The sequence below is a fragment of the Acomys minous genome, assembly GCF_964271855.1.
Source record: "Acomys minous genome assembly, chromosome: 15".
NCBI lineage: Eukaryota > Metazoa > Chordata > Mammalia > Rodentia > Muridae > Acomys > Acomys minous.
This window is the reverse complement of record NC_140497.1, coordinates 75470774-75497480: the sequence shown is the minus strand read 5'-3', so window position 1 is coordinate 75497480 and position 26707 is coordinate 75470774. Positions and strand designations below refer to the sequence as shown.

At 41.4% G+C, this 26707-nt stretch overlaps 1 protein-coding gene across 6 annotated transcripts in view; it reads left to right on the top strand.

The window, feature by feature from the left end:
* The first annotated feature begins 11569 nt into the window (after nucleotides 1–11569).
* The window catches only part of CNOT6L (CCR4-NOT transcription complex subunit 6 like), an 84956-nt gene continuing 69818 nt past the window's right edge, over nucleotides 11570–26707 (top strand). For 3 of the 6 annotated variants that reach the window (XR_014775099.1, XR_014775100.1, XM_084759922.1), the window contains exon 1: nucleotides 12315–12396. Coding sequence is in view for 1 of the 6 variants with exons in the window: in XM_084759922.1 (XP_084616048.1) it covers nucleotides 12392–12396 (5 nt within the window). In the remaining 5 variants the exon portion in view is untranslated. Of the gene's footprint in view, nucleotides 12120–12314; nucleotides 12397–12448; nucleotides 12471–12561; nucleotides 12774–26707 lie in introns of those variants that run through there. The other 3 variants (XM_084759925.1, XM_084759924.1, XM_084759923.1) reach the window with 3 other exon arrangements.

Sequence of the window (26707 nt, the reverse complement as noted above, 5' to 3'; positions counted from 1 at the left end):
TCCTCCCATTCGCTCTTCCTCTTGTGTTGTTTGCTTGTTCTTGTTCCCTTGTTTTTGTATTTGTGTTGGAATTGTGTGCTGGAGTCTGCTGGACTCAGGACTTCACACAAGCTAAGCGGGCATTCTACCAGTGAACTCACCCCTTCCCACACCCCCTCTGACAATGTCACTCAGTAGCCTGGAGACCTCCCCCTCTGCACCACCTCTTAAAGTGTCCAACATATCCTAAGTGGGAGTAAGCTGGAGCCAAGCGCCTACACATGAGCCTTTGGAAACCTTCATAGACCCAAACTACAGCCAAGACTGTTGTGCCAACTACATTGAACTCAGCTTCATGTAAATCAGTCAACAAATAGTTACTATGAATTCTTTATGTACAAGGCATTACAGAAGAAAGAAAGCAGTATGCACTCCCTGTCCCCAAATTGCTTCCCTTTTAGTAAACACACACACACACACACACACACACACACACACACACACACACACACACACACGGGAGGAGGAGGGGGAGATTGACTCTAATAATGAGGTTACTTATAACAAGGAAAAAAATATTTTGAGATGCAAGCATCTCTTATCTTAAAAAGCAAACAGCTGATGAGGAAAAAGAGATGATGAATATGAAACAGTATACTCCCTAGGCATGTTGGTGCAGGATTACAATTCTCAAGCTCCTTTAAAAATTGAATTTTCTCAGTTTTATTGAGTCATTCGTTTGGAGATAGCCTTAGGGTAGGGACATTAATAAAACCCAATTGTAGCAAATCCAACTACAGCACAGAGCACTTGAAAGGCTGCAGGAAGAAGGGTGGGGAAGAACCTCCAGTACTTCCAGACAAGAATTGTTCTGCAGAGATCAAAAAGGAAAGGCGAGTTCCGAGAGAGGTCTTATCAGAAGGTCAGCAGAGTCTGGATGAAGGAGCCTGGCCACACTAAGACTACATGTGGTAATACACTGTAGTGGCTAAGCACATGAATTCCAACAACATGATGATGGCCTGATTTGGACCCTGTGACCCCTGAAGAAAGTTACATGACATCTCTCAGGGGAAATACTACTACTACTTACCTTATATGGTGCCTGTAAAGGTCAAATGTACAAACACACACACACACACACACACACACACACACACACACACACACACACACCAAGATGTACAAACAGACACACACCAAAAGAATCTATACTCCTTTGACAGTATCTTGCAGATTATTAAAAAAAAAAAAAAAAGAGGGAGAGAGAGAGAGCCAGAGTAACCACTTCAAGAAGAGAACTGATAAAAAGTCATTTTTATCATTCCATGGTTTAAGGAAATGGTGTTGAATTGGGTAAATAGCTAATTCATTGGTAACCCCAACATCATATTAAATGATAACAATGTTATTAGGTGATCTTTAAAATATTTTCTGTAATTATAGCTTGTGACTGGTATATCCCTGCTTATGAGGAGGAACATTGAGAATTGATAAGAAATGTTTTTAGATACCACAACCAGGAGAGGGACCTATCACTAGGAAATAATATTTGAGATAAATGAAGATCCAGAAATTCTCAGGAAAGTCATATACATGGCAGGATGCACCTCATACAGGACCTTTAAATGGCTGGGTCACCAGCCCTTGCATCAAAAGTCACCACAAAGGCTGGCCCTGTAGCTTAGTGTTAGGTCACTTGCCTAGTATTTGTGAGTCCATGGGTTCAATCCTTAGCACTGGTAGGAACAGTTCCCTCTGGACAAACAGGAAAAGCGTGTTTACAATGATCTGAGTCTAGGATAAGCTCTATTTTACTTATAAATGACTTGGGATTTTGAGGAAGAAGGTTAACACATTTTTAAAAAAAGAAATACAACTATTATGTAATTAAAAAGCAATATAATTGTTTTGCCTGGAACTTTACCAAGAGTAATTTACCATTTTAGAAATATCATGGCCTGTCATTTTTATGACCTGCCACACCTAGATCTGTCAGTCTGTTGTTATAGTCATGGGATTCACATTAAAGCTACATGTAGATACAAGTTCCTAATGTCTTTATTTTGGCATCCATTGTAGTCAAGTCTGAGCATTGCATTATAGTATTTAGTGATAAATTACTTTGCTTTTAATTATCCTATAGCGTATAAGTAAGGCATTATATTATTTTTAAAGAAACCATTTATGTACATAAAGCATATTGTTTACGCATACCAGGTCAGAACAGGTTAGGATAATAAAGAAAGATTACAAAATATTCGCTACGAAATGAGAATGTTGGATCTGTAGGGGTTGAGCACTATACTTAATGGCATTACATTACACTAACTCTATAACAGTGACTGGAAAGAGTACATTTCACAGTATTAGCTATGGCTTATTCTCAAACAAGCACACACAGAGATGCAGAAACAGACACACCCCAGAAGAACCTACACTCCTTTGATAATATGTTACGGACTATTTAAAAGAGAGAGAGTGCACACCAGTAACCACACTGGAGTCCTCTTGTTACACTCCTGTAATATTTTAATTCATGTCCTTCACTGCAAACAGAGAACTGTGGCAGGGTATTGTCTGGATTTCCAGGAGTCAGATGGGAAACAAAATTTATGTTCTAATCCTTTTACCATGACTGACTCCATCAGTTTTCTTTCTTTCTTATCTTTTCTTTTTTTTTAATTATTTGAGTTCCATATATGTGTACGTGTAAAATGAATTTTAATAATTTTCACCTTCCATTTACCCTCTCTCATCTCTCTCCTCACACTGAAAATGCTTCTTCTTCCTAAGCCCCACTCCTACTTTCATGCCTTGGTGTGTGTGCATGCACACACACACATATGAACATGCAGGCATTGGTAAGAGGAAGAGAGAGCAAGAGTGCCTCTGAGTTTAGCTAGGGGTGGGTGTGGTTATTAACTTATCAGAGGATACACCACTGAAGATAATGACTCCCCCACCAACAACCACCTAACAAACATCATCAGCTGCCAGTAGTCCCTCGGGATTCAGCGTGAAAAACAGAGATTTCCGCTGTATATTAGTTACCTTTGGATCACTGTTAACTTGACCATATAAACAAGGACCAAAACGTCTACTTTGGCTTGCAGTTTCAGATCGTCCCCAGTCCGTTTACAGTAGAGAAGACAGGATGAGAGAGAGTAGCTCTGCTCATGGTGATAGAGGCTCAGGCTCACATCAGGGTAGACCAGGAGGTAGAGGTCCTAGATCTAAGCAGGTGTGACCTTCAAGAGGCCCACCCCTAGGGGCCTCTTCTACCAGCTGGGTTTCGCCTCCTAATGGCTCCAGGGCCTTCAAAATTGTGCCATGCTACAAGCTGGGGACCCATTGCTCAAAACATGAGCTGGTAGGTAACATTCCTGATTCAAACTGTTACAATAACATACGGCTTCTTACTGAAAGGGCTACCAAGATTGGAGGAGAGGTGGGAAGACCCTGTGAGGAAACCACAATCCCAATATGTTGTACAAAAACCACCTATTTTCAATGTAAAAAAAAAAAATCCACAAATAAACTAATAGCCATTCTAAGCAAGCAAACAAACAAAAACAAGAAACGAAAAGCAGTAAAACATTGCTAGGTATAAGTTTACATTGTGTCTCCCACTATACATGCCAACAAAGACCAGTATGACAGGACATATGGGCTCTAATAGGTGTCTGTGGTCAGTATGCACACTAATGACTTTTCTAGCTGGTGTTGTTAAATACCTCACCAGAAGAGGCAACAGAAGGAAGGTGAGTATGGGGATGCTTGGAGGGCAAGGCATGGCAGAAGCTCACAGCTGAGGAAACCACTGAAAGAGACAGGGGAATGGAGGTGTTTGCCTGGCTTTCCCCCTTCCTGTTTTATTCGGTCCGGGATCCCACGCCCTGGAGTAGTGCTTACCATATACAGGCTGGGTCTTGGGTTCTCAGTCAATCCTCCCTCACAGACATTCCTACAGGGGTGTTGCGTAGGCAAACCAAAATCCAGTCTAGGTAACAATGAAGATTAGCTATCACGACATATTTGAGAAAACCTCAGGAGAAACAAAACTAAACATGTTGAAACACCGTGTGTGTGAGTGGTGTGTGTGTGTGTGTGTGTGTGTGTGTGTGTGTGTGTGTGTGTGTGTGTGTGTGTGTGTAGCAGGACCTCATGCCTTTTCACTAAGCACTGTCACTACCCAAGACCTCTTAATTTTCTTACTTAACTGAAGAGTATTCTCAGTTTCTGAGCTCAAAAAATGCAGTGGACAGCCAGCAGGTCAGGATTATTTTTGCACATCATCTCCCCTCTCCCTACCCACTGAGAATCTCTGGGAAAGGATGTTTAGTATAGCAGGTGTGGCGGCTGACTAATTAAAGTAATGTGGGGGTATGTCGGAAGTTTTTCTCTTCAAATGCCACTTCCCAGGGTGCATTTTCAGGCACTGTAGCAGGCAAAGCGGGAAAGAGTTGTGGGTAGTGATTCTCCTAACTCACATCTTAGGAAGGGATCCTAACTTGAAACTGAGACAGTCAAGCAGAGAACACGAACTGGAACGTGTGATGAGCATGAGTCATTTTAGAAGTAAAATACGGGCTCCCTCTTTACAGTAAAAATAAACTACATCACATATGCATGAGAAAAGTGTGTGGTTGGCCAGTCAGTTCGAATACTGAGATTCTGAAGAGCAGGTGCAGATATAGAATTTGTTATTATATATGGAAAGTAACAAGAAGGACTTAGGAAATTTGTGATATTAGAAATATTGTTCTTTCCTGGGTCTTTTTTTTGGGGGGGGGGGAAGCGGGGGGACAGGCCAGCAGAAGAGACAAGCTAAACAAAGAAGGGAAATACAATGCCGAAAGAAACCCAGGAATGCGATTATCCCTACACAGGAAGAGCACAGTCCCTTTGATCAAGATCATCTTAAAGGTCAGCTATTGGAAGTTTCCCAAATGTGTCTGACCTAGGTGTGTTAGCACTTGGTTTCTTCCTCCCTCCTCTCCTTTCCCTGTTCTGTCTCCATTTCCTTCTTTGCTGGTGATGGGGACTGAACCTGGGCCTTGACTATGTAAACATCTGGTCTACCACCAAGTTGTCACCAGGTCAAGGTCAAGGCTTCTTTCATAACACAGACAATTCCTGAGGGCAAAAGAATATGGAATCCTACACTTTGCCAAAGGATTAAGGCCCTACATGCATGCATCACTAAGGTTGACTTCTGGGGGGTTGGGCGTGCAGCGTCATCATTCAATCCGGGATTCAAATTCATTTATTGTGCTAAACTAGATTCTGAGTTATTGAATTAGATAAACGTGAAGTGCAGAGCACACTTATGATGTATTATAGCAAAAAAAAAAATGTTTACTTTAAATCCGATTAATCCTTAACTATAACATATAGGTTCCAGAAAACAGAGGAGGCAATGGATCAAAACAAATACTAATATGTTTGTCTAAGTAATCAGACAAACCAGAAGTTTGGCATTGTTTGGTGCTTCAGTTGGAATGACCAGTTCCTTCAGTAAGTCAAGGATCTATCTATCTATCTATCTATCTATCTATCTATCTATCTATCAGATAAAGTAGTTAGCCTTAAGAGCCACATTAGCAAGATGCACAGTAGGATCCTAGATTGGAGAATGCGTTGGGAAATGAAGCCATGGTGATGGTTTTGTATTTGGAGGACGCGTCGCTCATCATGCACATAGCCTGCCATTGTCTCCCTGTCACACAGCTGTCTGTTGACAAACTTTGCCTATGCTGTCCCAACTTCTTATCCGTGGCTCGCTAGATCAGCTAACCTTCGTAGGAGGGATTCCGTACTGAGGCCTCAACATTGTGGTGTAGCTAGTCCAGCGTTCACAGTGTGGGAAATGCTGTGGCTCTGCAAGTGGGCATGGCTTCAGAAGAAGTGAAGCAACTTCCCCAAGACCATATAATAAGTGACAGATCCAAAAACCTGTGTTCAAATATATCCTTTTCCTAAAGCCAGACCCTTTTCTGAAGTTCCACTACACCAAGTTTGCATGTCAGAGTATCTTTTCTCAATGGGCTGCAGGTTTTCAAAGGAGGATGAGGATATGCCCTGTTGTGAGAGTGTCAAGGAAGGCTGTAGGAACCACTAGGGACAGGTGCTTGAAAGGGAAAACTCATTGGAAAGTATGGAAACGCAAGGTCGAATAGTGGGAACTGAGAACAATGTGGTCAACAACTAACAACAACAACAACAACAACATCAACAACAAAAGACTGGGAAAGCTGGGCACGTGTAACAAGGTTGGATATAGCCTAGGAAGAATGAGAGAGAAATGTGCTAAGTTTGCACATGTTGAATTCCAGGTTGTAGCCATCCTTGAAAGGCACTAGGGAGCTCTGTACTATTTCATGGCTTAAAAACACAGTTACGAGCATAAAATGCACATGCTCCTAAAAGTCCGACGGTATCTGGGAAAAAACCAAAAAAACCCAAAACCCAAAAACAAAAAGAAAAACAAAAACCCTGGACCTTACTTTTTAGGAGAAATGGTTTTTCTTTTTTAAATTTACAGAGTAAGGGAATCTGTCTATTTGGCATCTCAGAATTTAAATATAGATGTTCTTGAGGATACCCAAAACAAACTCTCCTGACCTTTTGGAGAGATAAAGAAACAAAAGGAAAAAAGGGAGTAATTAATTATGAGTTTCTAAAAACAGAACATGAGGCTTTGTTGAAAATGCCTGGCTCTAATTTAAACAAGCACAACAGTATTCTTGCTTTGCTAGCATTAAACGTTTTGGCTATTAAATTAAACACACCGTCTTCACTCTATTTTCTGGACCTCTGAGCCATTCAGTGTTGCTGTGTGATGGATCCCATGTATGCTGCCCAGATGTTTACTTACGGTGTCAATGTGTTTACCAGGAACAATTTTCTCGGTTGCCTTTTCAGCTGGATAAGGATCTTTCATTCCGTTTACAGCTAATGAAATCTAAGCAAGTATTTTTGGCAGACCTTCTAGGAAAATGCCCACAGGTGAAGATAAACTTTGAGTTGTGATCCTTGTAGATAAGTTAGAAGTTCGTCCTATGTACGCAAGCAACCCTTTAGACTACTATGCCTCTCCTTCTCACATCCTGAGCAGGTGCATGTGCAGTAAATTGCGCAATTATATGTGACGTGCCCTGACAGAAGAACCGGGCTATGAGACAGGAGAGGAAGTCACGCTTCAAGGATAACACGGTCCTGTTGGCCACAACTGTCTTTGACCACCACTAGCTGACTTTGTTTTGCTTTGTTTTGTTTTACTAGCAGATAATTCCTAGTAAATGAAGACAAGGTGGGCTAGGTGTGGTACCACATTTGTAATCAGCAGTAGGATGACACAGCAGGAGGATCATGAGTTTGAGGCTCGCCTGGGCTGAGCTACATAGTAGGCTTCGTGTTGAAAAAATAAGAAACAGGGCTAGAGAGATGGCTCAGAGGTTAAGAGCACCATCTCTTCTTCTAAAGGCCCTGAGTTCAACTCCCAACAACCACATGATGGCTCACAGCCATCTACAATGAGATCTGGTGTCCTCTTCTGGCATGAAGGCACACAGAATACTGTACAAATAATAAATAAGTAAATAAATATTTTTCTTTAAAAAGAAAGAAAAATAAGAAACAAAACTCCAGGACAGCCAGGGCTACACAGAGAAACCCTGTCTTGAAAAACCAACTAACTAACCTAAGGAACAAACAAATAAATAGTATTTATGGAATGATTTGAGGAGTGCTATCTTGAACAAATATTTCTTGACAATTATGTACTGAACATTCATAGATAAGGAATAATATGTTTTATTATTTGCTAAAGACAGAGCTCATAATATAGGACATAAGACAGATAGGTACACACACACACACAAGTAGTTAAAGGATTCTGCCCATGGCTGTTAATCCACACACTACATAGAGGAGGTTGGCTCTGGAGGATCAGACTCAAATCCTCCTTGTTGCAAGGTGGGCACTTTACTGACTGAACCATCATCAAACACGATTCTTATTTCAGCGTTAAAGTTGTTTGCTCATTTACTCATGGTGCTGGTGATCAAAACTAGGGCCTAGTGTGTGCTCCAGAATGATATGCCAAGTTAAAGCTCTTTTATAAACATAAAATTGAGTGAAAAATGCATTTAATTATCTTACTAATATTTTTTAAGATTTATTTTTACTTATTTATGTGTATGTGTGTGTGGGTGTCTCTGTGGGTGTTTGCCACATGTGTGCAGGTGCCCTTGGAGGCCAGATGAGGGTGTCTGATCTCCTGGAGCCAGTTTCAGGCATTGTGAGATGCCTGATGGTGGAGTGGGAACAAGTGCTCTTAACGACTGAGGCACGTCTCCAGCTCCAAATTTCCTCTTTAAAAGGATAAGCTTTCTTTTAATTTGTTGATCTATAATTGAACATATTTACAGAATATATTTCTTTAAATGTGTACATTGTATAATGGATAAATCTGGAAAATTAGTATATTTATCACCATAAAGATGAGTAGCCATCAAGTAAATACAAATTAAAAACAAATGAGTAACCATCAACACCTTCAGTATGCTAAAGAAAGCACTGTACCCTTATGTTTATTACAGCTCTACTCCCAATAGCCAAGGCAGAGAGTTTCTATTTTATTCTAATTTATACTTTAAAAAAGGCAAAAATCTGACAAGCATGACAAATATCTGGGAACGAGACATTAAAAACAGGTTTGGCTTGCTTGCTTTCTTTTGTTGGGACAGGATCTTTGTAGTCAGGTTGGCCTTTGCTTTGAACTTGAAGCAATCCTCCTGCCTCTGCCTCCTGAGTTCTGGGACTATAAGCATGCAACACCATATGTTATTCTATAAAACTGATATTTAAAACTGTGTAGGGAGACCAGCGGTGGTATAAGCCTGTAATCCTGGCACTTGGGTAGCAGGAGGATAGTTTAAGGACAACCTGGGCTGTACAGCGTTTCAAACAAAGCAACCCCCAAACCAAGCTAACCAACCAGACAGACAAAAACTGTCTAGAGCTGGTGATGTGCAACACTTGTTAAAGACCCTGGAGGCCTTGCAAATCGAATCCCTGGGTACGGTTCCCCACGTACCAAGGGCAAATTAGTGCAAACTAGTTTTTCAGTTTTGTTTGAAATCAAAGAGAAAAATGCCTCCGTGAGTAGAGATTATGTGAATGCAACCTGGATTCAATTGAGCTTTTAAAAATTATTTCTTGACTTTCATGTCTATGAGTGGTTCTTTTTTTTTTTTTTTCTTTTTTCTTTTTTTGGTTTTTCGAGACAGGGTTTTCTCTGTGTAGCCTTGGCTGTCCTGGAACTCCCTGTAGATTAGCCTCACACTCAGAGATCTGCCTGCCTCTGCCCCGCCTGCATGTACATCTGTGTACCACCCGTGTGCCTGGTACCAAAGGGAGTCAGAAAAGAGCATCGGATCCCCTACAACTGGAGTTACAGATGCTTGTGAGCCCCCATGTAGGTGCTGGGTACCAGAAGGGCCCTGGGACAGCAGCCAGGGCTCCTAACCACTGAGCTATCTCTACAGCCCCCTCTTCCCATGGAGCTTACTACAGTGACATTCACATTCTCAATGCCCCTTCCCTGCCTTCGGTGACTGTGAGACATTTACTACTTAAAGCTTAGACACCAACCATGAGCATTTACCTCTAGAAATCTGAGCCTCAAGACCAGCAAACCCTGCCATTTATTTAGTGCTTTTCATACCCACAATTGCCCTCTCTCTTCCCTTCATAACATTTCTATTATTAGGCAGCTGACGGTGGGTAGTATCAGATGGCTGAGGTAAAAATGTCAGTGATTGCAATCTGTCCTTCTAGGCATTGTTCAGTTTGTATCACTTTTCATTTCTGGCTCGTTCTGTAAGAACTTCCTGTTTATGTGTCAGCTTCCCCTGCAAGGGCTGTGAAGTACACAGGCACAAGGCCTATCCGTGTTTATCTCCTCAGTGCTGTCAGAGACTCACACACCTGGCACATGTGTTCGCTCATCGTGCGCTTGTTAGCACTTTATCTACAGGTATTCAAAGACATGTGAGGTATGCATTATATTTTGAAGTATTTTCCCTTTCACCAGTCGCTAGTATTTCTATTTGGAGGCCATGTGTCAAGAAATTTGATGATAAATAAGGTGTCACGCAGGCAGGTTAACTATCCTAGCCTCCTGAGGTGACTGGTGTGGCTTTGTTGTTTACAAAGCCAAAGATTTCAAATTATTATTAGTATCTTGTTAGCCTAGACTAAAATAGGTGGGATTGAATAGGCTTCTTGCAGGATTAAGGCCGTTTTAACACCTTTTACAAGAAGTGTCTGTGTGTGTGTGTGTGTGTGTGTGTGTGTGTGTGTGTGTGGTGTTGCTAGCAAAGGAAATAGAAACTGAACCAGAATGGAAAAACAGGTAGCTTGCAGATCTTTCTGGCCCTGAGGGGCTTTTTCACTCATTCACACTTCCTGGCGACAAGATGAAAGTGCAGTTGAGTTCTCCATCAATAATTTGCATTTTAATCACACCCTCTTCCTTCCCTCTCAAGAGATAAAGGCTTTAAACACTCAGTAACTGGGCCTGGGATAAACTGTAACCAATACGGTGCCTTTAGTGTGCTAAAAAAAACAACACATATTTGAGGATAAAATATATTGAACGGCGACTCTTGGGCCAACATCGGTAAATGCCCAACACAGAGCCACGCACAGAGACTGAAAGTGCAAATCCATGGCAGCATTCCGCCTTGTATACAGCATATGCAATTTGCTTTTCTGTTGGTGGAAAAAAGCTTCAAGTGGCAAAATAAATCCCTCCGAACTTAAAATAGCAAGCTCCATTCACAGGGTAACCAATAACATTTCTAGTTTACACTTAAATGTTTTCATTCTCTAACTGCCGCAAACTGCCAAATACAATTTTATCGCGAGAAGGGAGAAGGGGAAAAAAAAAAAAAGGACAGGGTTATGGCAGAGCGTCATAGGTTTTTAAATTCACCTCCCGCCATACAACTTACGCATGCTACCTGTAAGGAAAAAGGAAAAAGAACGCTACTGAGGATGTCAGTAAACATTTCCTTGGGTCACTTCACCTCACCCGACGTCTCCTTTTAACAACATAGAATGCCCTGAGCTCTGCTGTGGGCCTGCATCAGGGGAACAGTGCGGGAGTCCACGCAAGTCCCTGCGTGTCCGTCCCCATGTAGCTTTTGACAACCGTGCATGTCTTCTCAGCTCTCCTCTCCATTTGATAAAGGATTATTATTATTATTTTTTTTTTTCAAAACACCGGCGAGAGGAAGAAACCTAGCGAGCCGCTCGGCGGCCCGGCGCGCACGCGCACCTCCCGCAGCGCGGAGCCCCGCCCCTTTCCCTCACCCCACCCCTCCGCGCCGGGGAGTGACTGACTCCCGCCAGCCCCTCCACGTCAATCAACTCTCCTCCTCCTCCCTCTCCTCCTCCTCCTCCTCCCTCCTCCCTCTCCTCCTCGCACTCTCTGCACCTTGTTATTAATCTCTAAAGCGATAGCGCCGGGACTCCTCTTCCCCCCGGCCCTCGGGGGTGTGAGCCTGTGTGAATTAGAGCGAAGGCACCGAAGGCTCGCGTCCGTCTCCTTCTCCCTGCTCGGCCCCGGCCTCCGCAGCACCCTTGCTCGGCAGCAAGCCCCGCAGCCGCGGCAGCCTCAGCGCCGGAAGGCCAAGGCCGGGCTCCGCGAGGCTCTCACAGCAGCAGCAGGAGCCGCGGCGGCCGCGTCTCCGGCGACCTCGGGAGGGCCCTCTCCTGCGCGCCCCGGTCGCCGCCGTCCCAGTCCGGCGCGGCCCGCGGATCGTCGTCCCCCCTCCCCTTCCTCTATCCCCGTCGCCCCCACCCCTACCGATCCCCGTCTGGTCTTCTCCCCCTTGTCGGCCGCCCTCCGCCGCCTCGGTGGTTCCAAAGGCAGCCCGGCCCGGCCCGCCCGCCCCGCGTCCCCTCCGGCCGGTGCCTCTCCCCCCGGCGGGCTGCCTGCATGTCTTTACTGCCCTCAGCCCCGCCGCCACCGCCGCCGCCACCACCCCCGCCGCCGCAGCCCCAGCAGCAGCCGCCCCGCCGCCGCCGTCGCCGTCGCCGCCCGGACCCTGGCGCGCTGAATGCAGGTGAGGAAGGGGACGCGGGCCACCGCTCCGGGCCTTGCGCGCTCGCCCGCTTTCCGGGACCAGGGCCTCCCGCCGCCGCGGCCCCGGGCGAGCGGGCGAGCGGGGCGTGGGTGTTTGTGTTTGCGTCTGAGGTCTGGAAGGGGAGCATCCGTGGGGGCCTGGTGTGCGCGCGCGCGTTTGTGTGTGTGTGTGTTCTTCTCCCCCCCCCCGTACCCCCCTCCGCCGCCGCGGGGAAATGGCTGCTGTTGCTCCTTCTGGGCCCGCGGAGGAGAATGAGGTAGAGTGTTTCCGTGCTCCGGCGTCGGACCGGGAGTAGAGCGAAGGGGAGCGCGTACCCCCCGGGGAAGTGAGGTGGGCGAGGGACGAACGTGTGTGGGTGTGTGTGAGTTGGGACTTTGGCGGGCGGACGGGCGGGAGGCGGCCCCGCGGCGAGTGGGTGTGCGTGCGTGTGTGTGTGTGTGTGTGTGTGTGAGTGTGCACGCGTGTGTGTGTGTGTGTGTCGGGCGGCGGGAGCCGGCCCGCGTCGCCTCAGGGGGCGCGGGTTCCCGGCCGTGTGCGTGTGGGGAGGAGGAGGGGGTCCCCTCGCGTCGGGAACCCCTTGAGCGACGGCGTGGTCCTCCGGCTTTGAGGCCCCCGGGCTCCGGAGCCTCGCAGGTGAGAACTGCTCGGCGGGGAGCCGCGGCGTGGACGCGGGAGGGAGCGCGGCCCCCACGGCGGGTGGACGGCGGGCAGGCGGGCGGGCGAGCGGCGGGGGCCGCGGTTCCCGAGGCCGGGGCCGCGGCAGGAAGCGCGCCGGCCTGCAGCGCGGCCTAACCGTCTTCGCGCCCGCTCGCCCGCCCGCCTGCCCGCCGGTCCCCCCCGGGCGCTCCCGGGACGCCGTGGCTCGCGCGGGCTCCGGGCGCTGTCCCGGGGCCTGGCCAGGTGAGGGTCGGGGGCGGGACACGCGGATGGCGGTCGCCTGGGCCGCCCCCCCAACCCCCCCCCGCGTCTCCCCGAGGGGAGACGGAGGCATCTTTTGGCGTTCTAACTGCAGGCCTTCCCAGGCTGGCTGGGGGAGGACCCGAGGGAAAGTGAATCAAAACAGTAAATCTCGGAATTACGGGGTGTTCGGATCTTCTCTTGACGTCCTTCCTTTAAGGCTGTGTGAGGAGAGATTGAGTAAATGCGTTCTTTGTTTTTGTTGTTGTTGTTGTTGTTGCAGTAGATACTTTATTGTTGGTAAGATTATTATTATTTTTTCCACACTAAGAAAAATCACCCTGGGTTGGGGTGGGGGGGGGGGAGAGAAAGGGAAACTGGCCTTCTTGGCCTGTGGTGTTGGTGGGATTGGATCGGTTTTGTGAATTTGAAATTGCTTATATCCTGCCTCCTAGAGGGAAAGGCGTGGACTCGCCGAACTGAGGAGGAGGTCAGTGAGGAAGAGGAAGTTGCCAAAGCTGTCATCTTAACCCAACCAGCTTATTTCGCTTAGACTGCCTAGGAGGATTGTGTTCAGGAGTTTAGCCGAGCTGTTTGTACACAGTGAGAGCACATTAGAGCATTCTTAGATGCTACCTGAAAGCTTTTCGTTATCTCAACTGTCCATCAAGAGAGTCATGAAAAACCAAACATGTTTTTCTCAAGTCTCCAAACCTAGATCTAGCCGCGTCCATGGTCATTTCATTGTGTGCTCCTGGAAAGCTATTTTCGAAGAGTCTAAACAAAACAGAAATGAAGGTTAAATCTGCCAGTGTGCAGATTTTAGGTCTATAAATAAGCGGCATTTTATTTGCTGCCTTACCTCACTTTCTTTACGTTTGTGTTTAGTTAGCCTACACAAAAGTTGGATCTTGTCTGTAGGTGGAGTCACACAATACAGATTTGAAGCCTTATAGGCCACGGTAATGGCCAGAGGTTGCTTTTTTCTGAACCTGGTCTCAGAAAGAAAAACAGTACGTTGTTCGCTAGTAAGGTGGGGTGCAGGGTGGAGAAGCAAGGTCAAAAGCTGTTTTCTATTAAAACTCCTTGAGGAACAGCCTAAGTGTGCCGCTGAATGACAAAAAAGGACTTGGCTTTTACAGACCCGTTCAAACCATGGCCGTCATTCACATGCATTCTCATATTCTCAAAATGTCTAGAATTTGAAAATCTTTTTGTTTTGTTTTGTTTTGTTTTGTTGTATCGAGAAGGTAATAACCTTTCAGTAAGGTGGTGAGAATAGGATGGGAAAACATGCTTGGCACATAGTAGATGCTCTCTTTTACTACTGAATGCTACAGCTCTGATTGTCAGTATCGAAAAGCGCTTTTTAAAGTACAAATATTCATTAGTTACCTGGAACACTATTGCGTAATTGTGAGTTAGGGATCAAGAAATACAGCTGGGGATATGATATAGCTTTGTGTGCAACTTGCCTTGGGTGTATGAGGCCCTGGGTTTGGTTCCCAACACTGGAAGGAAAAGTATTTCAGAGGCCTTTGATGTACATAAAGCATATGTGGCCATATGAGATGTCCTTTTGTAGAAATAAAATTGTGAGTGTAGCCTTGCATGTTTATTTTAAAAAAAAAGCAAAACATGATATATTTATTTTTGAACAGTCTCTTAGCTTAATTACTTTTAAATGAATTTTATAGCATAGCCCCTAGGGGGCGATTCTAACTTCTGTACATGTTTGAATACAATCAGACATTAAAATTCAGGCTGGAGAGGTGGCTCAGTGGTTAAGAGCACTCACTGTCTTGCCCTTCCAAAGGGGTCAATTCCCAGCACCCACATGGCAGCTCACGACTGTCTGTAACTCCAGTTCCAGAGACCCTGACACCTTCATACCAATGCAAATACAATAAAATAAAATAAAAAACACACTAAAATGGATCAAAGGACTAGATTTTATATATAGTCATATAGAATAAGTGTCATAAAAGTGTTACTTAATTCTTTTAGTTCAGGTTGACTGATTCTGCTAAATAAAACCTTTAGGAGTATCTTTTCAGCTTTTCTACCATCTTACAATAATTTGCTATTTTCATTGGTTTGGGTAGAGTAGTAAATGTGTTGTTATTCATTGAATTTTAATTTTTTTAAATGTAAATTTAATTTGTGTTTTTGGAAAACCAAAATGGTGAAGAGTATAAAGTAAAACCAAAGGAAAGATTAAAAGAACTATACTTTTTAAATGGTGTGGTTGTGTTTTGAGAGTCTACTCTGCAGCGCAGGCTTACCCCAGACTTGCAGTCCCTCTGCCTCAGCCTCCCTACTGAGATTCTAGGCATTTCACTTGGTTTGAATTTAAGAAGTTTTTTGTTGTTTGTTTTACTTTTGGGGGTAGGGGTTGGGGTAAAGACAGAGCAGAGAGAATGTGGGAATAATTTCATTGAGTTAAGTTCTTGTCTCTTTAAAAATACCAGTTTTGGTTGGAAAGGTGGTTGACAGATTAAGAGAACACTGTCCTCTTCCTAGCACCCATGTTAGGCAGCTCACAACTGACTGCAATGCCAGCTCTAGGGAATCTGACACCAGCTCCTGGCTTCAGAGAGCACTTAACATTGTGTGGACATAGTCACATATAGATACATATATATAGAATAAAAAATGAATCTTAAAACACTCAATTTCCATAGTTAGGTCTTATCTTTGTTTTAACAACTATCTTAGTATTTTCTAATTTTTTAAAAAGTATACAGTGAGGTTTTCCTAAAGTTTATATCCAGTGAAAATTTAAATATACAAACATTCAGTGAAAAATTATATATATGCACACATACACGTTTGTAGGGACAGGTTTATTAGAAGGTAAAATATAATTTTATCTACCTAAAAATTAATATAAAAATGTTAACTTTCACAATGGCATTTTCAGACAAAAGATTGTTTTGATTTCCCTTCTGGCTCTCCTGTCCTCCTACCCTCTGTGTTCTCTTACCCCACTTCCTGGTGCCATGTCACATATGCTCTTCTGTCCTCCCTTCTCCCCTTGGATCTCTTGACTCTTTCTTGTTGTCTATTCTAGAATTTCAGGCTTTCCCCACATTTATCCCACTTACACACATACATATCCACAGGCTAGAATCTGCATATGAAGAGAGAACATTGGCTGTCTTTCTGCACTTGGGTCATTTGGCTTAATATAGTGCTTTCCAGGCCTGTCTATTTCCTTGCATATTTCACTTTTCTTTACAGCTGAGTAAAATTTCATTGTGTATGTATGCCACATTTTCATTGTAGGCCTCTAGACTGATTGTGTTTTCCTTGTTATCATGGCATCTATGCTGAGTCCATTCCCTTGCTGTCATGAGTGTAGCATCAAGAAACATGAATGTGCATGTTTAGCACTGTCGTAGGCTATAGAGTCTTATAGAGTTATATATCCAGGACTGATTTAGCTGGTTTATAGCATAGTTCTGGTTTTTATTTATTTACTTTTTGAGGTAATTTCCAATGGCTGTAATAGTTTAGTCTCACAAGCAGTGAGTAAGGATTCCCCTTTCCGCACGTCCTCTTCAGCCTGCTGGCACATCCTGTAATCCCAGCCTTTCTGAGGGAGAACCCGGAAGTTTAAGTCAGTCCAGGCTATATATTGAGACCCTGTCACAGAAACCAAACCAACCCACAGCACTCCTTCCCTGAAACAAACAAACAAACAAACAAACAAGCCAGCCACCTACTCCAAGCGAACAAAAAGCCAAGTGTTTGGATAGCTAACTTTTAATGCTGGAAATATTCATCCTTTTTGTTTAAACTAAATGAATTATAACAAATCAAGATGGAATATTGTTTAAGGTTTAAAATGTAATGCTACCTAAAGGAGATTTAAATGACCTTTCCAGAATATTCATTATAAATACCTTTAATTAAGAGTGATTGAAATTCTGTATTTATTGCTAATGCCAATTAGGGTAATAAAGTCACTACAGAATCTTAGTGCCATAGTGCACAGAAGTTTGAATGTCCTTTTTGCTAGCGTGATTGTTTTCTGTGTGGTAATGTACTTTAGAGCTCCTTAAATTTTGTGACTCCTTCACTCCAAGGATCTTGGGAGTCTGCCTATTGCTCACAGACCATTTCTTCAGAACGGAAAGGGACATTTCCCAAAATTTCATTGACAAAGATTTATCATGGAGCATTATTTAAACATAATGAGTGTGAGAAATAGCCCTGAACAGAAAACAATTTATCATTGCAACAAAAGGCTTCAGGGTGTTAGCTTAGATGATAGTACATACTTGGAAAATTATATCTGAAAGTCGAATTGTAATACTTAGAATTGTTTTCCATCTTCAAAGTAAAATTTTGAGGGAAAATTAGGAGGAAGGGAGGGAAGAGCCACAGGAAAATGGGGAACACACCACTCTGCCATGTGAATGACAAGCGAATTTCAGCAACTATTTAAAGGTTTGCAGTTTTATGAGAACTTACAGTTTTTGTTACATTTGATAGGCATGTCCTTTATTGTGCAATCATTGGTGGTCATTGTGGTTTACTGGGTTCTGACTGTTTGATTTATTTCTTGGGTTTTGAAATCAATTAGGATCTGTGAGCCAGAACTTTGAATTTCAGTTTCTGGAGTTCAATTTCACAGAGAACATTTTAAAAATTTTATTTTACTCTTACTATTTTACACTCTAAAGAAGCACTACTTAGGTGAACCTTGCCATGTTCTACTGTTTGCTTTTGCTATTTTGTAATTTTAAAGTCATTAAAATAATTATGTGAGTCTTAATTTAGAAAGTCATCAAGTAAAAAACAAAAACATAATTACTAACCTGTGTTTTGTGCTTTGTGATGAAAATACTACATCTTTACTACACCGGATATCTAGTTCCTGAAGTAAATTTTACCTCTGGGCAACTTCATTTTTAGTTGATCTGTACTTTATTCTTTCATTGCCCAGGAATCTTACAATGTGAAACTCTGGGTCATTTTACTTTTCACCTAAGAATTTGACTTTGTATCTTTGAGTATTACTTGTCTTGGTTATGAATCTCATTTCTCCTTTTACCCTTTCTCCCCTCTCCACTCCTTTCCTCCTTTTTTTCCTCTTCCTTTTCCTCTTTCTGCCATCTCTTCCTCTTCCTTTCTGCCTCCCTCCCCTCTGAGGAAGATTTTTGAGTAGTTTAGTTCTTCATGGAAAATAACTTTAATCTTTTGCATCTTGAAAATTAAAAATCTATTTGAGGACACATTCTGTACCCATTAATATACCCAGTTCTAAAGAGAAATATGAAAGATGCAGAGGAGACATTGAAAGCTTATTGAGACCTGTGCATGTGTATCTGTTACTTTCTAAAGATAATGTTCGTTATACTTAGAACAAAATTTCCAAAATTACCTATAGTTTCATACTTAATGCAACATCTGTGTATAAATTTATGAAAAATAGTGAATTCTGTACAGAATGGAAACTGCTAGTTATTTTGTTACTGTGACAGAATAGCCAAGAGAAACAAAGGAGGGAAGATTTATTCATGATTTTAAAGATTTCAGTCCATAGTTGACAGGCTCCATAATTTTTGCACCATGGCAAGGCAGAGAAAAGCTGTTTACTTTTTATTATTTAGGAAGCAGGGGCAAGGCATATCCTTCCAGACTTGTCCTCAATGATCCACTCGGGCCCTTTTCCTAAATTTGAACACTTCACATATCATAATGCCTTCAGATTATGATTCTGTTAGATTAACTTGCTGAGTTGAAAGTCCTCATGATACAGTCCTCTTCCTGGAGCCCATCAGCTGCTAACTGTGCCTTTAACACAGCCTGCAGAGGAAGACATTTCAGATTCAAATCATCATAGTAAACCTTTAAATGTTTTGAATCAGGAAAAATATCTAGCTGGGTGTCTTAGTTCCTTTTGGATTGCTGTGAAGAGGACATAGCATGACCTAGGCAACTTAAAAAAGAGAATATTTAGCTGGGGTGGTGGCCCACACTTTTAATCCAAGGAGTTTAGGAGGCACTGAGGAGGTAGAGGCAGGCCTCTCTGATCTCTGAGTTTGGGGCCAATCTGATCTACAGAGTGAGTTCCAGGACAGCCAGGGCTACACAGAAAAACTTGGTCTTGAAAAACGAAAAGAAAAAAGCATTTAATTTGGGGCTTGTTTATATCAACAAGAGTGATGACCATCATGGCAGGGAGCATGACAGCAGGCAGGGAAGATGGCATTGGAGCCATCACTAAGAGTTTATTGATCTGCAGGTTAGAGGCAGAGAGAGAAGCTAATTGGGAATGGTGTGGACTTTTGAAACTTCATCGCTTACCCCCAGTGACACACTCCCTCCAACAAGGCCACACCTCCTAGTCTTTCCCATACAGTGGACCAATGGGGAACCAAACATTCAAATATATTATTTGTCATGGATGGTGACTTACCTGAAGTCTTAGCATTAAAAGACATGTAGGACAGAAGCAAGTTCCAGTCAAGTTTCTGCTATACAGCAAACCACCGTTTTTCAAGGAAATAATTTAAAAGGGGGAGGGCAAAATCAAACCCATATCTATCCAATTAGTACATATTCATTAATTTTTTAATGGCTATAAGCTATTGAACTTAGTGCTTTAGGGAATTAAAAGACATTTAAAATAGTGTTCTGAGCCTGATGCAGTGGTATACACTTTGTAATCTCAGCATTCAGGGAGGGCCGAGGCAGGCAGATCTCTGTGAGTTCAAGGCCAGCCTGGTCTGAGAGAGAGAAAGACAGACAGACACACATAGCGTTTTGTATACGATGAGGATACGTGATGTTGAGGATGGAAGCTAGGATGCTGAGCATGCTCTCTGTGTGTCCTGCCGCTGAGTTACAGTAGTCAGCCTGCCTTTCTTTCCTTCCCTCCTTCCTTCCCTTTTGGATCAAGTCCTTACTATGGAATGGAACTAATACTTTTTAGATTATTAAGTACCAAGGACTAAGAAAATTCATCTCCATAACCCTTACACATGTAATCTAAGTTAATCTTTTTGAAAATATTTTGAGATAGACAATATAATTCATATTCTCTAGGAGGTTAGGACTTTGACTTACATTTTCCATTTTGTACCTATCAGAAATTTATTTAATTTTTCTGTTTCAGTATCTTCATCTGTAATAAAAAGATAGTAATAGCACTTACCTCAGAGTTAAATAATGATTTAATGATATAATTCTCACAAAGTGTTTAGAACAGTACCTAGCAGATCTGTAATAAAAGCTATAACTTCAATATTTGCTAGCTAGTGCAGCTTGCTTAGTAGTAATACACATAAAGATATTGAACATTCCTGACTACAGTGGGTCATGTTTGACTCCAGAGTGCTTATTTTTACATTGATAGGGCATTTAAGTATGGTTACAGCAAACATGTGCATTTCCTAACTGGCAGTTACATTTAGTGCTGCTCCAGAGTACATAATAGGTTTTAACTTACAGGGACAAGTAAGGAGAGGTAGACGTCTTTTTTTTTTTTTTTCTTTTCTCTTTATGGTGAGAGGAAAGGAAGGCAAGAAAATAGGTTACAGCAACATCTTTTTTTTTTTAATCAATTTCTGTCATTGTACCTTTTGTTTAGTTATACATGCTATCACTGGACAGATTTTTGTAAATTTCATTGCATCTTCATTTCATACTTAAAATGCTTCAACTGTAATAATAGTTACCACTTTCTTATTATACATTATGCGCTAGGCTGAGTCAATACATTTTCAGTAAAGAGATAAAAATATTTTGATTTTGTGGATCATGGAAGATCTTTGTTGCATTCTTTTTTGTTGTTGTTATAATTTTATTTCTTTCTTTTGAAGCAAGATTTGACTTTAGCCCAGGCTAGCCGATAATTCAAGACTTCTGTCTATGTAGTATTAGAATTAGAGATACGAGTCACAATATCCAGCTTAGTTTTGTTTTGTTTTTTTTATTTATTACTTAAGGATATAAAAATCACTACCATCAAGTCAGGTCATAAGCAGTTTGCTATCTCTATCCTAGATTTAGGAAATAACATTTCTTATTATAGTATTGGTGAAATTGATATTACTAATCCTTATTGTATACTTGAGAATACTGAAGTTTAATAGATTTCATTAAGGTCACATTTTAAGTGGTAGATTGACAATTAGGTTGTTGTAATTCTTAAACTCAAGTTTAAGAAAGACATCCCAGGATGTTGCCTAGTCTCCTAGAGTAAGAAGCACATTTCATAGCATTATTAGGAGGGCCCATCAAGAGCTTGTCTTTGCTACCTTGCCAGTTTTATTACTCTCTCCTCTCACATATCCCCTAGCTTCGCCATAGTGAGTGATTTACAGTTCGGTCTATGCTTTAAATGTGCCTACAGTACCTTATGCTTTATGACCCCACGGACTTCTTTAATAATTCACCTCAGGTGTTACTTACTCTGGGAAATCTTATGTGACACTTCCAGGCTTTGCTTTATGATTTTTCTTGTGTGCCTTTAGCATCCTGTGTATTCCTCTTTGACAAAATTTGCCGTAGGGTCTTATAATTACCTGGTTTATGCCTTGGCTTTTCTTCCAGAGGATGTCAATTTGAAGAGTACAGATGATATATACTCCATCTTTATGGCTTGAGTGTTTGAAACATTATAGGGAGCACGTAATGCTTGGCATATAGTAAGAACTTAGGATATGTATATTAAATTCATAAGCGCCATTGTAAGCAGTGGAAATTACATCAACAAATATGTAGTTGCAGATGTTACGTTTTTAGAGTCAGTTTAGTTTCTGGTTAACTTCCATGACTTGAATAAAAACATGAAGTTAATAGGGCAAATTAAATCATGATTATAAGTGGGATATGTTCCTAATAAAGGATATTAATTTTGTCCTTATGTTACTGACACAGATTTCAACCTCTGAGAGCAACAAGTATTTTTTTAAATACATAAATTGAGATCTCTTAATAATACTTAAATTGTAAGTTGTAATGTGACTTTATTTTAGAGGCTATTCATTGATTAACCACACACTTACTTTTACTAATAGATACTATCCTGTATAGCTTTGTGCAGGTTGATAAAAAAGTGAAAAGCTTACTCATTCTTTTTGCTGTGCTAGGGATTGAACCTGGGTCTTGTAGAGTACAGGTAAACACCCCGATTTCTGAAGTAATTTATAATAATAATGATAATTATGATTATGATTATCATTATTATTATAGTTATTATTATTATTGTGTTTCAAGACAAGTTTTGACTGTCCTGTACTTGATCTGCCTGCCTCTGGGACTGGGACTACAGTTGTGCGCTACCATGCCTGACTTCTGGAATTTATTTTTAAGAATATTAACCTGGGCATGTTTGGGAAGCCACTCACCCTTTTCTGTTGTGCTAAGCTGCCTAAGGAGTCGCCATGAGCAAGGTCCACCCTCCTGAGCTGAAGAAATTTACAGACAAGAAGTTATCATTGAAGTTAAGTGGTGGCAGACGTGTACAAGGAGTACTCTGGGCTTTGATCCCTTTATGAACCTTGTGATTGATGTGTGTAGAGGTGGCAGCCAGTGGCCAACAGAATAACATCGGAATGGTGTCATATGAGGAAACAGCATCACCATGTTTGAAGCCTTGGAAAGAGTCTACACAATGTCTGTTTAGCAGAGGTGTCCACATCTCTCCCCAAAGGGACTGTTTGATTGTGATGTAGATTTGAGTCATATACATTTTCATATGAAACATTTTGCTATATAAACTTTTGTGATATTCAGAAAAAAATAGAATATTAACCTGGATACTTGAAGAAGGCCTAGGTTTGTTTGTACAACCTGAGTACCAGCCCAGCCTGAGAGGTACAGCTTTCGTCCTCAACAAAGAAGCTTATTCTTGCAGTAGACGGAGGCCACTACAGAGATTCACAGCTCTTCAAAATACAGAAGACAAGTGACTGCAAATGCCCAATCCTAATTGGTATATCCGTAATACAACCCTCTACATCTAAGGTTCAGGGAAAATGTTAAAAGAGGGGTCAGAAAAATGGTCAGAGCCCAGAGAACCAGATTGCCTGCTACAGAGACATGACCGGAAGCTGAACAGTGACATCTCAACAATATGGTTGCCTATCTAAACAAGGCCTGCATAATGATGATACCATTTCATATGCCAAGGTGGATGCTTAAGCTCGCAAGATCCCACTCCTGTGCTAGGAGGTTTAGGTGATCTGTGGCTTCTGAGAGTGGGGGGGAGTTTTATCCAGTGACAGGTCCCCTGATACCCAGTCCTTAGTCATCAGCCCTAATCACATGTTCATTTGAGCAACACTAAATGATGGACTTAGTAGGGCGTGTGTACGTGTGCGCACGCATGTTTGTGTATACATTCACATATTCATATATGTGATAAGTTTTAAATTTGGAAGGGAGTTGGGACACATGGAGGAGTTGGACACAGGAGGAATTGGAGTAGAGAGAAAGAGTGGAAATGATGTAAAGCCAATATTTACATATGAAGGTCTTAGGTAAAATGAAAATTTTAAGTTAAAATATTGATCTGGTAGACAATAGGAATCAGTTGAAATGAGAATGAGAAGGAGAGTTTCTTTTATAATTTACAGTTAAAGTATAAATGGTTAAGTCAAGAAATAGGTTTTAAGGAGTGATGGTAGATATCATTAAAAAGTATGAAATTTTCTACTAATAAAGTATATTTATGTTGGGATAAAAAAACTTTCAAGGCACCTTGGTTATTTTCTATGACAGAATATGATGAAGACTCAGTTCAGAGAAGAGAATTAAGAGTTTCGTGTTAATGGCAGCACATGCTTTTTTCTCAGCATTTGAGATGCAGAACATTCCAGATCTCTTGAGTTTGAGCCCAGTCAGGCCAGCCAGGACTACATAGTGATCTCACTGCCTCAAAAGGAAATAGATTGGTACCTTCCTCTACTGGAATGGCTTGCATTTTCTGAATTTAGGGCCTATTTAATTCTTTTATTTATTTGTTTATTTTTCATTTAATGACTTAAAATATTTTTTAAATTCATTCATTTACATCCTGATTGTAGCCCCCTCCCTCGTTGCCTCCTAATCCCACCTTCCCTCCCTCACCCCCTCTCCTTCCCTCTCCTAGTCCTCAGAAAGGGAGCCCTCCTCCCCAGCATCTGACCTCAGCCTATCAAGTCTGTCTGGACTGCCTGTATCCTCTTCTCTGTGGCCTCAAATTTGTATGTGCCACATCACAAAATGCTAAATTTCTATTTTAAAATATATCTCAATGGTTTTAGTAACTCCACATTATTGTGAATATATTACCTATGCATAGAATATCCATCAATCCCAAGAGAAACTTGATATCAAATATCAGCTCTTAATTCTCCTTTCTGTGGCAGCTATCAACCATTTCCTGGCTATTTTTTGTTGTTTGAATTTTTTTCTTTTTTCTTTTCTTTTTTTCTTTTTCTTTTTTTTTTTTTTCTGAGACAGGGTTTCACCACGTAGCTCTGGCTGGCTTCAAACTCACAGAAAACTGCTTGCAATTGCTTCTTAAGTGCTGGGATTCATACTTGGGATTTTAAAGAATTGTCTTTTCTAAGCATTTAATGAAAGTGGAATCATATATGTGACCCTTTTATGCGTGATTTATTGAGCATAATGTTTCAAAAATAAGCCATTTGATAACATGTAGTAGTGTTCATCCATCTTTCATTCCTTCCGACAGGGTCTTCTGAATCATAAGCTAACTTCTAACATGCCATGTATGTTGTATAGGTTATACCAAGGATGACTACAGACCTGTGTGTCACCATACCAGCTTTGCAGTGCTGGGGATTAAATCCAGGGTTTTGTGTATACTAGGCGATCTTTCCATGGCTGAGCTACATGCGTTGTCCTCATTCTTTGGTACAGTGAAATAAAATGCCTTTGTTTGCATTGCATATGGATATTTTTGGACTAGTCTAAACATTTTTGCTGTAACATTGGTAAGTTTTTGCTGGGACATATGCTTTAATTTTTCTCGAGTATATATTTTCTTTTATCTAGAACTTAATTTTTTTTAATTTAAAAGTTTTTTATTATATGTGTATTGGTGTTTTGCCTGAATGTATGTGTGATGGTGTCCGATCTGGGAGTTACAGACAATTGTGAGTTACCATGTGTGTGCTGGGAATTGAACTCTACTCCTTTGGAAGAGCAGTCAGTAGCCTTAACTATTGAATCATCTCTCCAGACCCCTTGAGTTTATACTTAAGAGTGGAATTGCTGGGTCATATGGTAATTCTCTGAGTTTGTGAGTAATTGACATGTTTCTGTAAGCCATAATTTTTAATGGCTTCACTTCAGTGCTTATTTATTTATTCAATTTCCTGATAGTTGATAATTTATGATTATCAAAATAAAGTGAAAATGTATATAATGTTTTTGACTATTATGTATGTGTATGTGTTGTTGCTTGTGTCTGGAATGCTCACGTGGTGTGTATGAAGACCAGAATGTTGGGATGTCTTCCTGAGTCACACTTCTGCCTCATGCTTTCCCAGCAAGCACTTTACTCAAGTCCCTTCTGCAGCTCCTACATTGAATACTTTTTTTAAAGGATAAATTTCTACAAGTGGACTTGCAGAATCAAATAATTACATAGTTTTGATAAGTCTTATTATATTATTCTTTAGAAATGCATAAATTTGTGCTACCATTGTGTTTGGGGGCTGAAAACACATAACTCTGGTAGAGTGTGTGGCTTAGCAAGCATGAGGTCCTGAGTTCTGTTCACAACATCCCCTGAAAATATTTTATCACCAATTTTGTAAAAGATGCTTGTTTCTCCAAGCTCTTATTCATGCTGTTAATCATTGCCATTCTGAGAATAGTCATATATTTTGAAATATTTTGTTTTTTGCTAATGAAGATTTTTTTTGATGTGTCTATATTGTTTTATGACTTGCATGATTGTGACCTTCTCTCTAAATATTACTATTGGAATATATACAGTTTTTCTTAGTGACTTGTGAGGATGTATATTAACAGCAACAACAAAAACCTATTGTACTGCCACTTACAAATATTTTAGAGACTTTTTGGTATAGTTTCTGTGTTGTCTTTGACCTTGCTCTTTGCTTTACCAATATTAAATTAAACTTTCTGTTTGTTTTTTAATGACAGTGTCTTAACTATATAGGCTTGGCTAGCCTGAAACCCTTTATGTAGACCAGGCTAGGCTTGAACTCTAAGATCTGTCTGCTTCTGCCTTCTGAGTACTGGAATTAATGGTGTGTGTCACCAAGTCTGGCTCATCTGTAATTTCTAGTGGTCTTTGCCTTGTTGAAAGGTTCTTTGTACAGTAAGACTAATATTCTTTTTCTGCATTTCTTTTCTAGCAATGTGCAGAACTAAACTTGGCATAGCTTAGTAAGTGGTTAGATATTATAGTTGGATGTAACCTATGTTTCATAGTTGTGGGTTTATTTTGTTTTTAATGCTTTGGTGTTTTGATAATATGCTAGGCAAGTATCATATTCCTGAGCTGTATCTCCAGCACTTAATCCATTAGCTGCTTTTGGGGCTTTCGGCCAAGATCAAGTGTAGCGTCTCTTCTTATCATTTTGCTTTCTGATGTGTTCTCTCTCCAAGAATAACATAGTATATATATTTTGGGAGTAAGGAGATAGAATAGGAACATGCTATACATTCAT